This window comes from Dipodomys merriami, unplaced genomic scaffold (assembly GCF_024711535.1).
Source record: "Dipodomys merriami isolate MVZ:Mamm:240054 unplaced genomic scaffold, mDipMer1.0.p SCAF_10, whole genome shotgun sequence".
Classification (NCBI taxonomy): domain Eukaryota; kingdom Metazoa; phylum Chordata; class Mammalia; order Rodentia; family Heteromyidae; genus Dipodomys; species Dipodomys merriami.
The window spans coordinates 14,519,021-14,532,265 of record NW_027202271.1 but is presented as its reverse complement, the minus strand read 5'-3'; the positions used below and the strand labels follow the sequence as shown (position 1 = coordinate 14,532,265).

Sequence of the window (13,245 nt, the reverse complement as noted above, 5' to 3'; positions counted from 1 at the left end):
TCCCACCACGGACAAAAACAAAAACAAAAACACAAAGTTACCAAATTTACCTAACAAAAGTAAGCTTGTATGTCTGTTTCTTCCTTTCTTTTTTTTTCTTTTTTCTTTTTTTTTGGCGGTTGTAGGGCCTGAACTCTGGTCCTGGGCGCTGTCCCTCAGCTCTTCAGCTCAAGGCTAGCGCTCTACCACTTGAGCTACAGCGCCACTTCCGGTTTTCTAGTGGTTTATTGGAGATAGGAGTCTCACGGTCTCTCCTGCCCGGGCTGGTTTCAAAACTTGATCCTCAGATCTCAGCCTCCTGAGTAGCTAGGATTACAGGCTTGAGCCACCGGCGCCCGGCTGTCTCTTCCTTTCTTAGGCAGATCTATCATCACCTAGCTTCAAACAGCCACTCTCATTTTCTCAAGGTTTATAACTCATTTCCTTCCCATTGTCTCCTATTGACTCCTAAACAGAGTATGATTTCATCCATAAATACTTTTCAAATGACTGAACAAATAAAACACTGATGACTTCCTCTCTTCCTCTGTGAAGCCATTTCTAACCACACAGACAGAAACTATTTCTTCCCTTTACTCTACTGCCATATCTGCCAAGACAAACCTATTTGCTAACCTAAGTTTCCACAAAGACAGATCTTAGCCCTGGTCTAACTCACAACATGAAAGAAATGACTGCATTCTGCTGCACCTTTGAATATTTTCTACATATTATCTTATAAAAAAGCAAGTATTTATATGTTGATTGGATGATTTAATGAAAGGCCTATGTTATGATATTAAAAAAAGATAAGGTAAACAGTGGAGGTTAAATTTATCATCTACATCTTAGAAAATGGACAAACATAATAACTTTTAAAATTATGTAATTGGGCTTGGCACTGGTGGCTCACGTCTATAATTGCAGCTACTTAGGAGGCTGAGATCTGAAGATCAGGGTTCAAAGCCAGCCCTAGGCAGAAAAGAGTCTCATCTCCAGTTACCCACCACCAAAAGCTGTATGTGGAATTGTGGCTCAAGTGGTAAAATGCCAGCCTGGAGAAAAAAAAAAGACTAGTGATCCTATCCAGACCCTGAGTTTAAGCCTCAGTACTGGCATGTGTTCAGTACTGGTGCAAGCAAACACACACACACACACACACACACACACACACACACACACACACACACACACACACACACACACACACACACACACACACACACACACACACACACACACACACACACACACACACACACACACACACACACACACACACACACACACACACACACACACACACACACACACACACACACACACACACCCCACTTATGTACTTGGGATAGTTCCTAAGTTCAAAGTACATGTTCCAGGTTATCTCTAGGATCTTCTTTCACTACCTTCCCTCTTAAAACTTTTCATTTGAGATCTAAAACACAAATGATCCTTAGGAAAGAAAAAGTAGAGAACTTTTAAACCAAGAACTGTCTTGTTCATCTTTAACTTTATGTAGTTGATGTATACTAACTGTTTAGAGAATATCTGTTCAATGAGCATGTTTGTGGCATTTTTACTACTACCTTCCACAATTTCTTCAGAGTCATCCACAAAAAATTCCTTTAGGGGAGGTCTTTTGGGTCGTTTCAGAGTATTGAGAAGCTGCTGGATTTTTGTGGATACTCTGCTATTGACAGGAACACCTATAAGGGAAAAAATTATAAATTCAGTTAAAATTTACTTTGACTTAAAGGACATTTTAGCTCTTCAATTCTTTTTTTTGCGTCGGCCATAGGGCTTGAACTCCAGGCCTGGACACTGTCCCTGAGCTCTTCAGCTCAAGGCTAGCACTCTCCCACTTGAGCCACAGCATCACTTCCAGTTTTCTGGTGGTTAATTGGAGATAAGAGTCTCACAGACTTTCCTGCCTGGGCTGGCTTTGAACCATGACCCTCAGATCTCAGCCTCCTGATTAGCTAGGATTACAGGCGTGAGATACTGGAGCCTCCATTCTTTTAGGAACTTTCTTTCCTAATGATGTTTGGCTTTTGTCCACAGACTTATTCTAATTCAGCTGCCAAATAGTAACAAATATGTAAGTTACAAATTTGATGACAAAAGAGAACAAAGGGTGTTAATGGTTTCAACTAAGTTCCCTTTCTCTTCTAATATAACTTCCCCCTCTCCCCACTAGTTGTTAGGCTTGAACTCAAGGCCTGGGCTCTATCTCTGAGCTTTTTTGCTCAAGGCTACCACTTTGAATCACAGCTTCACTTCTGGTTTTCTGGTAGTTAATTGGAGATAAGAGTCTCAGGGACTTTCCAGCCCAGGCTGGCTTATGAGTAGCTAGGATTGCAGGTGTGAGCCACCAGAACCCAAGTTCTTGTAGCATTCTTTTTTTCTTTTTTCTTTTCTTTTTTTTTTTTTTTGTGATTGTGGGTCTTGAACTCTGGGCCTGGGCAGTGTCCCTCAGTTCTTCAGCTCAAGGCTAGTGTTCTAACACTTGAGTCATAGCACCACTTCTAGTTTTCTAAGTGGTTTACTGGAGATAAGAGTTTCACCAGGCTGGGAAGGTGACTCAGTGGAGAGTGCTTGCCCTGCATGCATGAGGCCCTGGGTTTAATTCCTTAGCATCACATAAGCAGAAAAGGCCAGTGATGCTGTGGCTCAAGTGGTAGAGTGTTAGCCTTGAGCTGAAGAGCTGAGGAACAGCGCTGAGGCCCAGAGTTCAGACCCTACAACAGACCAAAAAAAAAAAAAAGTTGCTCAGACTTTCTTGCCCGGGCTGGCTTTGAACCTCATTACTCAGATCTCTGCCTCCTAAGTAGCTAGGATTACAGGTATAAGCCACTGGCGCCAGGCTTGTAGCATTCTTTTCTTTATCCAGACTTTGGTTTTGGTTCAAAGTGTCTTTTGGAAATGCTAGCTGAGTGTGAACAAGTGGAGAAGGGAGCACTCAGGATGGCCTGTTCACAACTATGACCTACTTCTGCAGCTACTCAACCCTTTGGCCATGAATTACTGTTTCCAACTTGAAATTTTCCACTTTAATTTATACCTCTATGTAGCTACCAAAAAGAACTCCCTACCGTCCGCTGTATCCATAAGGCTGGACCTGTTGGATCCCTTGTGCATGCCTTTAACTATCCCCGAAGGGGGCAGGTCAATATTTGCTGGGCGCATTGAGGACGATGATGAGGAAGAGGAGGTAGTTGTAGTGACATCAGGGGGAGCAGAGAAATTCTCTAAGAGGGGAGAAAACAAAACTTAGAATTTTATGACAATAGCAGCAAAAATAAGAATTGCTAATTTTTCTTTTGCCAAGAAAAAAAATCTACTAGCAAGATATAAAGGGACAAATTAGAAATTAAGCCAAAGCTTTGCCAAATTATTATCAAGATGAGTAACTTTAGTATGGTCAAATCACATAGCCACTATTTCTTTTTTTTTTTTTTTCCTTTCCCATTAAATATATTTTATTATCTTTCAATAGTTGTACAAAGGAGTTGCCATTCACCAAAGCAGTTTATGAATACAGTGGCCACTATTTCTTAAAAAGATCATTTTCTATGCAGAAAGGTTGGTTGAATTCTAATGTGACAATAAAAATAAAATATTATTTCAAAATAGAACCAAAGTGAGCAAGATTCTGACTACTGATATTCTAAAGTGTCTCAAATATTTCTTTATGATTGTGGTTTATCTAGAATGTTCTTCCTTACACACACACACACACACACACACACACACACACACACACACACACACACACATCTTAGGAGTGGGTCAGACTACTGATATTCTAAAGTGTCTCAAATATTTCTTTATGATTGTGGTTTATCTAGAATGTTCTTCCTTACACACACACACACACACACACACACACACACACACACACACACTCTTAGGAGTGGGTCAGAGTGCCCAGATTTTCAGATGGAAGAAAACCAAAGTCCACTCCTAATTTTTACAAAATAAACAAGAGTGAACTTGGCGCTACTTGGCAACAAGGTACTTCCTGCTCTAAGTAGAAGTCAAACAGTGACAGTATTACTTCATGAAAGGATTTTTTTTTTTTTTGCCAGTCCTGGGGCTTTAACTCACGTCCTAGACACTGTCCCTGAACTTCTGTGGTTCAAGGTTAGCACTCTATCATTTGAGCCACAGCACCACTTCCAGTTTTTTTCTGCTTATGTGGTACTGAGGAATCAAACTCAGGGCTTCATGCATGCTACGCAAGCACTCTACCACTAAGCCACATTCCCAGCCTATGAAAGGATTCTTAACACAGAGAATGGGAATACTGTAAGTTGGAAGAGACCCATTCAATAGGGTTATGTTGCCAAAAACTTAACCAATTTTGGAGTAAAGTTTCTATGCTCCAAAGTTCTGTAATTACTAGTTTGATAGCTGTTGAAGTTTGTACTACACTAGCACATGTACCAGTTCAGTATACCTTTCCATAGCATAACATGATAACAAAAGCATTAAAAAGGGAGAAGCAAGGGAAAGAAATAGGAATATGGTGGAGGGGATAAGTATGATCAAAATGTACTGTGTGCATGTGTGGAAATATCACAATGAATCCCTTTTATATTACATACACTAATTAAAAATGTTTTTAATATAGAGTATTTTTACTTATCCTAGCAACTCAATTTACAGAAATACACCCAAAGGTAATAAACAAATACACACTATTGTAATATATTGTATGCTGAAGTATGTTCATTCCCATAGACAGAAAACTTTTTTTTTCCCCAGTCCTGGAGCTTAAACTTGAGGCCTGAGCGCTACCCTTGAGCCTCTTTGTGCTCAAAGCTAGGGCTCTACCACTTGAGCCACAGCACTACTTCCAGCTTTTTCTAAGTAGTTTATTGGAGATAAGAGTTTCATGGACTTTTCTGCCCAAGATGGTTTTGAACTGTGATCCTTAGATCTTAGCCTCTTTAGTAGCTAGGATTACAGGAGTGAGCCACTAGCACCTAGTTAGGTACTCTTTATTTAAGTGTCCTAAACAGGGGAATGGCTAAATAAAGCAAGCATAGAAAGACAATGGCATACTTTAAAAGCATAAAAAAATAATCATAGTGATATGAAAGATGTTTGTGGTAAGCTACTAAAAAAAGCAGTTAATGAGCATTATGTGTATGACAATTTCATTTTTGTAAAATTAAAAAGAAAGCTCTACCTATTCATATATAAATAAAATCTAGATCATACATTAAGTGCTATCCATAAGGGGATTATAGATTTTTTTAAATTTCTCTTTTACCTAAGCTTTTGAATTTTCCTATTGGGAACATAAATTACTTCTGCTAGCAAACAATTGTAAAGCAATAATATTGAATCTAGGTGTGGTGCCTCACACTTATAACAATGGCTGATTAGTAGTCAGATATCAGTAGGATTGTGGTTTGAGGCCAGCCTGATTAAAAAGTTCCTGTGACTTCACCTTGATCCACAAGCTGAGTAGGGTAATACAAGCTATGAGGGAGGTATAGATTGGAGGGTCATGGCCTTAGGCTAGCCCCAAACAAAAATGCAGGACCTGATCCAAAATGTAATTAAAGCAAAAAAGGGCTGAGTGTGGTTCCATCGGTAGATGCCTGCCTAGAAAGCATGAGGCTGAGTTCAGATCTTAGTACCATGTTGTTAGAATGGTTTTTGTAAGTGAACCAGTAACTTTTTACAGTGTCATAGAAGCAACAGAAAAAAAAAATGTGATCACAGAAATTATCCTGTAACAAAAATCCAGACATTTTTTTGTTTTTGTTTTTGCTTTTTTACTTTTTTGCCACCAGTGGAAGGCCTCTCTTTTAAACAAACATAGAAATCAAACCTCAGGGACCCTGGCTCTGGTGCTTACCCTCCAAGAAAGAAGAAGCAGTGAACATGCATCTGTATGCAGCTGCTCTGGAGGGGCAGTGGATTATACACTGGAGAGCTGTAGTCACTGGCTATCAGTGGTTTTCTATTTGGGCAATCACAGGGTTAACTATTTCCTTTTAAAATTATGAATTTGAATGGAGACTTTTCCTACTTGTTCTTTTCAGAAATCAAAGTTATTAAAGTGATAAATAAAAGACACCAAAATATGACTGATTGTCCAGAAAAAAGGGAAAGACATCACAGACACATAACATATATTACTTACTGCAATTTGTACCAACCAATTAAACCAAAGCAGAGATCTATTATCTTTATCTGCAGATATCACAACTCTTAAAAAAAAATCACATAAAAACATAAAGCAGAGCCAAGCAAAAGCTACACTCCATACAGTAGCACTCAGGCAGCCAGCAGCTCCCAGAGTACTAATGTCCTCAGCCTGCACACTCTGGAGGCAGCAATACCATAGCAGCAAGGAGAATAAATCCAGCCTTTAGGCTAAAGACAAAAAGGTTTCACTCATATTGGAAAATGTTTAATAATTTTTGACAGAATATAGATAAACATCATGGGAATACGTAAGATGTTACATATGTTAGCTCTTTTAATGTATGAAATGGTTTTCTGCTGCTGGAACAAACCTCTCCTAAGACTGGTGTTATGTCTTGCAGCTTCAGTATTGCTTATGGAAACAAATATGGCTTCAGGTGGACAGCCCTCTGCATGAATAATGTAGATGGTCCCTACTATTCCTGTAGCAAATGTATTGCTGGTGTTTCCTTCTTTGCCTCATTAACAGTTCTCTCTTGATTATATTTTTTGCAGGCCACATTGAAAACCCTAACACAATCATAAACTGTTTCCTGGATACTGGGTGCCAAATAGAATATAATTTGGGTTTCTTGGGTAGATCCAGCTCCTACCTATTCGAGTATTGGCAAATACATCAGCTAGAGACCCACTGGTTCCTTTGACCTCTCCGTGGGACAGCGTAGAAGATGCGGATGAAGAAGTGGACGATCCCTGAATTGAACGGTTGATCCAGGACTCCGCATTCTGTAAGCTCTGTTGCAAGGCAGCAGAGAGCGCAGCTTGGCGTCTCAGAGAGCCTTCATCCTCAGAGGCCGAAGACGTGTCTGTGTGGAATTAGAAAAAAAGAAGTTCTCCATCCTGCCTACAACAGAGACTTTTCATTCTTGCTCATTGATCACACATTCGATGTTGACACCAGCAAAACATTAGCATTCTCAAGTTAGATTAATAGGTGGAGTTTTTTTTTTTGAAACCTCAGGAAAGATTTAGGGGTTAAAACCTGTAAAATAAAACAGACTAACTTTGAAGGTCATTTTAAATTGTTTTCTTTTAAAAACATGTTTAACTTTGCTATTTTCCTGTTCTGAGCTTAAAAATTAATGCATAAATTCTTCTGGTTTATCCACTTATGTTCAAATAAAATTGAAGTGCAAAAATATGTTATCTCCCTGGGTCTCTTAATGAGAGAACCTAACCAGCTTTCATACTAATTCATACTAATTTTTACAAGTCTTTGTTAATATTAACTTTTTAAAAAAAGATCAGATAGAGAGAAATAAAAACTTAACTCTTATTAAAAGTGTATGTACTAGGGGGAGTATGAGGAAAAGTGGGAGAAAAACAAGGGAGCAGGTAACAATGTTCAATAAGATATGCCCACTACCTTATTATGTAACTGTAACCTCTCTGTACAATACCTAGATAATTATAAATATAAAAAAAAATCAGTGAGCCAATGAAAGGAAAAGACAGAAGCCAAATATAGTTCCCAATATCAAATGTAAAAAAAAAAAGTATATGTGCCAAATAGTGGACTAGGGGATGGGGAACTGAGGTGGGGATAAGACACTTGGCTACAGGCCCTCATTGAGTTCAATAGAAAAGCAGCTGGCCAGTTGTGTGGCATAAATAAGTTTTCCTAATAAGACAGGGGAGTGCAAAACATCTGGATTTCCCCTTGTTTCTCAGTCAGAAAACTGTGAGAAATTCACTGATGCCTGTATTTAGCCTGGCTCTAACATCAGGAAAATAAGGCCTAAAGTAGAAAAGCATGCTTGAAAAAAAAGAAAAAAAAAATTCAACCAAATCTAAGGAAGCAAAGGCTGAGGGAGAAAGAAATCTGGAACTAAGCTTAGAGGGCATAAAGTTAAAGGGGCATTGGTCTGATGTGGGACAAGCCCTTCTAAATGATTTGGGGTGACTATAATTTGTGATCTTTAGAACGAATTTATTTATTTATTAGTTCTTATTTGTTTTTGTGGTGCTGGAGATTGAACCCAAGGCCTTGATCATGCAAGGCAAGTACTCTATTACTGAGACACATTCCTAGTCCCATTTAACTTTTTTTTTTTAATTGAAATCAGGAGGATGAAATCTAAGGACTGAAGTTCAAAGGCAGCTTGGGAGACAAATTCTCCAGATTTTTCTTATCTTTAAATAACTGGCAAAAGGCAGGAACTGGAAGCATGGCTCAAGTGGTAGAGTACCAGCAGTGAGCAAAATAGCTGAGAGAAGAATATAAGACTCTATGTTCAAATCTCAGAACTAGTAGGGAAAAAAAGTAAAAGTTTTGTGATTAGTTCTGCAGAAAACTTTTCTCTAACACAGGAGACTGTTGGAGACTGTTGACCCATGTCATGCTTCAGTTCAAAGAACCAGAGAAATAGGGCTGAAAAACTATTAATAGCCCACCTTGGGAATCAAGCACAAAACACAATCTAGAAGTCTAATTCTATAGGCCCAAACAAAACAGTTAAAATAATGATATATATGCAAATATATATTATTACTTATTTACTTATTTGGGTTGGTTATCCGACTTGAACTTTCAGGGCTTGGGTGCTGTCCTGAGCTTTTCTATTCAAGGCTAGTACTCTACCACGTTGAGCCACAGCACCACTTCCAGTTTTCTACAGGTTAACTGGAGAGAAGAGTCTCATGGACTTTCTTGCCTAGGCTGGCTTTGAACCTTGATTCTCAGATCACAGCCTCCTGAGTAGCTAGGATTACAGGCATTAGCCACCAGAACCCAGCATTATTAATATTTTTATTGTTCTGTACTATCACAAATTATTATTTCATAGGCCTGAGATACAGGCACCCAACTAAGATGTGCCTTTAAAAAAATAGTACTTAACTATAATATGTGCTGGAAAATATATCAGGTCCAAAAGATTATGAGATGTGTGAGTGCTTAAGACAGTGTATGCTCTAAAATGGCTTGCAGTCATAGTAGAGGAGACATACATGCTCAAGGACTAGAGCATACGTGCTGAGAAATGGGGTGAGCAACAAGTTCCACAGGAGTGAAACCTTAGTCCATATAAATAGAGCAAACACTGTGAGGAGTTATAGGGGGAGAAAAGAGAGGGAGGGGAGAGTTAAATAATGACTTGTTCAAAAGGATAAAGCAAGGAGGTGTTTCCTTAAAAGGGAAATAATTTTATAATGAAAAAGGAGGTGCTAAGCTGGGCATGGTGACACTCACCTATAATCCTAGCTACTTGGGAGGCAGGACAGTGGTTTGAGGTGGGATAGGGCAAAGTTGGCAAGGCCTTATCTCAAGAACAAAGCTGGGGCTAAGAAAGTGGCTCAGTGTAGAGTGCTTGCCTTGCATGGGTTGGATTCCTCAGTACCACATAAGCAGAAAAAGATGGAAGTGGCGCTGTGGCTCTAGTGGCACAGTGCTAGCCTTGAGCTGAAGAGCTGAGGGACAGTGCCCAGGCCCCACGACCGACCAAAAAAAGAAAAGGAACAAAGCTGAAGGCGCATGCTTGTGGGCCCAGCTATTTTCCAGAAGCAGAGATAGAAGAGCTTGATCTGAATCTGGCCTAGGCAAAAGCAAGGGCCCTATCTAAGAAACAAAAGAACTAGGGACACAGCTAGTTAGTAGAGTGCTTTTCTAGCAAACACATGGCTCTGAGTTCAATCCCAATACTGGAAAAAGAGGGCAGGGTTCTTAAAAGAAAATACAGAAAAAGAACAGTAACTATATCTGTAACTATTTAAGGAAAGCATTTTGTATATTTTCCAGACAATATTCTAGTATTTCAACACTTCCTTAGGAGGAAAAGTCTTACCTTTGTAGATATAAAAAAGAAGGGGGGGGGGCCAATGGGGGCAGGTTAATTGAATACCAAGAAAAAAGTATTTTCAGGGTAATACATCTCAGAATCCCACAAACTCCTGTGGATTTATTTGCAAGCTGCCTTTATGGCAGTGTTTTAGTTTGTGTGTAAGTCGAAAATCAAAGTAATTCAATTTTTAAATTTTCTTGATTAGGTTTATGGAAAATTGGTTTCATTATGTTTCTGTAGTGGATCAATTATACAATTAGGTGTACTATTTCAGCTCAATTACCTAATTTACCTTCCATTCCTCCTCACAGTGTTTAATGACTTACAGCTATGAAACAGCTTAGTATAGTTAGATGGCTTTGGTGTTGGTCTGTCACTTGAACTCTGGGGCCTACTACTTTATCAACTCTGTGACTAAGGGTTAAAATGATCCATTTGCTAAGATTATTTGCTTGTTTGTTCAACCAACAAAGAGACAAAGTGCTACAGTAGTTGGCAGGAATAACATGTTAATAAGCAGGAAAATACAGCCCCTACTCTCATACAGTCTGGACTGTAAATAGGTATTCATCTAGGGTAGGCAGAGAGCAGCAACAGGAAGAGAGGAATAGTATGTGAGGGAGCCTGGTGAGACAGTAGACAAGGCATATATGAAATTCTTAAATAAAGTGAGACAAACCAAAGCACTGGATGCAAAACCCGTAGTGATGAAAGATAAGACTGGACAAGGAGGAGGAGGCAGCACAGGGTTGCTAAGGGCCATGCTAAACAAGTCTATTTTCATCATAACTACAGTGGGAGGCCATGAAAGAGCGCACACAGTAGCCCCAGCACACAGCAGATGGCCAATTAAAATCAGCTTCCCTTTTTTCCTAGGAAAATGGTTTAAAGGCCGTTTCTTTTTGATTTGTAACAGTAGCTGAAATTTGCCTTAGGAATAATTTAAATAACTAGTTCTTTCATAAGAACATGAAGGTAAAGATGATAGCAATGGGCTGAAAATTGCAGCAGAAAAATATACAATGATAATCATGCAACTTGAGAGTTTGTGGTTGCTATATATAACTCTTCCTTGAGCTAGCTCAGAAACAAAACTGGCTGGTCAAGACTTCAAGATGATTATGTGTTAAGTTCACACAAAATGTAAGCCTTGGAACTACATATTTTTTCTTTTTTTTTTTTGAGACAGTCTCATGATGTAGCTCAGGCTGGCCTGGAACTTAGGATCCTCTGTCTCAGCCTCTTGAGTGCACTATATCCTTCTGGAGCTACATCTCTGTACAAAAAGAAAATAAAAATGACATACTTTCAATATTATTATTTGGTAGCTTAGAAAAATAGGGAGGGCTAAGAAAGAGTAACAGAGGCTATAAATCTGACCATATTCATGTATGTAAATATCATAATGAAGCCCCTTTGTATGATTGATTTACACTACTTAAAAAGACAAAACTCACTCAGAAAATTGCTATGATCTATAAAAATTTTGGCACAAGCAGTGTGAATAGAAATACAGTTCATTTCCTACCGATTGAGCTGGTTAAATATGAACTCAAACTGTTATCCATTACAACCAAAATCTTTTCCTAAGTACTTGAATATGATAACCATGTCTACATAACAGGAAACAACTTTGAAAATACACTTTGTCTTGTAATTTACAACCTGGTATGATTTAAACACAGAATCATTTACTCCTGGTCACCAAAAGCCTACAATCTATTTGTAACCAATCAGAAAACATATGAACAATTAGCTTGTCGATATTAAGGGAAGAAAAAGTCTTGAATTTATTGTGTTCTAACAGCTAATAGTTATATGTCTTAGCCATGTGCATAGAAATGACTTTTCTTCTCAGGGGAAAGTGTCTTATTATATTAAAAACGTTAACAAATTTTTATAAGTACTTTCTACATATCTATACACTGTACTCTTGTATATTTAACCAAGAGAAACGAAAGCACACAAGTTTACTAAAAAGACTTGTACATGAATGTTAATAGGAGCTTCATTTGTAACAACTAAAAATGAGATATGGCCCAAACATCCACAAACAAATGAATGGATAGGTAAAGTACAATACACAAAATGTGGTGGGATTCAACTCAGCAATAAAAATGAATGAAGCACTGTTGTGACACATATTATATGGATGAATCTCAAAAATATTTATGCCAAGTTTTAGAAACCAGACCCTTCCCTTCCACCTGCAAAAAGGCAAGTAAAACAATATGATTTTATTAGGTTAAGATTCTAGAAAAGCAGACTTAAAAAAAAAAAGGCCAATCTTTACCTGGGGATGAGGGTGGTAAGCAGGCGAAAGGCATTAAGAAAAAATTTAAGGGGCTGGGAAGGTGGCTCAGTGGTAGAGTGCTTGCCTTGCATGCATGAGGCCCTGGGTTCGATTCCTCAGCACCACATAAGCAGAAAAAGCTGGAAGTGGGGCTGAAGCTCAAATGGTAGAGTGCTAGTCTACAGTGGAAGAGCTGAAGGACAGCGCCCAGGCCCAGAGTTCAGGCCCCATGACCGATAAAAAAAAAAAGAAAAAGAAAAAGAAAAAAGAAAAAATTTAAGCAGGTGTGGAAATGTTCATTATCATAACCATGGTCATACTTTCATGGTATTGCTATGTCAAAACCTGGCAAAGTGTGTACTTTAAATATATGCTGTCAACAGAGGGAATGTTAGGCATTAGTGAGGCTCTGGGCTTGTACCTCAGCAACTGCCTCCCTCTCCTTCCCATACCAAAACTGTTTATGATATCAGTTTCTAACTCAATAAAGCTGGAAAGGAAAAAAAAAAAAACCTAAACAGATTTGTAAGGGTGAAAATGATGCCTGATGAAAGGCCAGTAATATCTTAAGAGTGAGTGTACACAATCTGAGGAATGTGCGTTAGGCAAATCCCTGGAAGATAGTTTCTGCACTAGGTTCATACAGCTGATACCAAAATAAGGTTCAAACATTAGTTTAGAAAAACAATGAATATACACTGAAGTGACAGTATCATCCCAACACCCACTGTACAACATACTTCCTCAACTGGGAAGGTAACAGATGATTGCAAGTAGAAGCTTCAAAAAACAAATAAATGAAAAAGAAAAATACCAATAAGAGGGAGAGTATGAATAAATAGGAGATAGGATGCTGTCACACAGAAAAATGGCTGTTTTCTCAAGCAAGGCTCTGTATATTGAGATGTCGACATTTAAGCTTCTTTTTACCCAGGCCAGGTGACTGGTGTACTACATGCTTTAGTGTTG

At 38.6% G+C, this 13,245-nt stretch overlaps 1 protein-coding gene across 3 annotated transcripts in view; it reads right to left on the bottom strand.

The window, feature by feature from the left end:
* Positions 1 to 13,245, bottom strand: part of Dip2b (disco interacting protein 2 homolog B) — a 248,755-nt gene that overhangs the window by 86,350 nt on the left and 149,160 nt on the right. Inside the window, exons 5-7 of one of the 3 annotated variants that reach the window (XM_070040936.1) lie at positions 6,798 to 7,010; positions 3,072 to 3,227; positions 1,563 to 1,685 (exon numbers count right to left, since the gene is read on the bottom strand). In XM_070040936.1, coding sequence (XP_069897037.1) covers positions 1,563 to 1,685; positions 3,072 to 3,227; positions 6,798 to 7,010 — 492 coding nt within the window. The remainder of the gene's footprint in view (positions 1 to 1,562; positions 1,686 to 3,071; positions 3,228 to 6,797; positions 7,011 to 13,245) is intronic. The other 2 variants (XM_070040944.1, XM_070040949.1) reach the window with 2 other exon arrangements.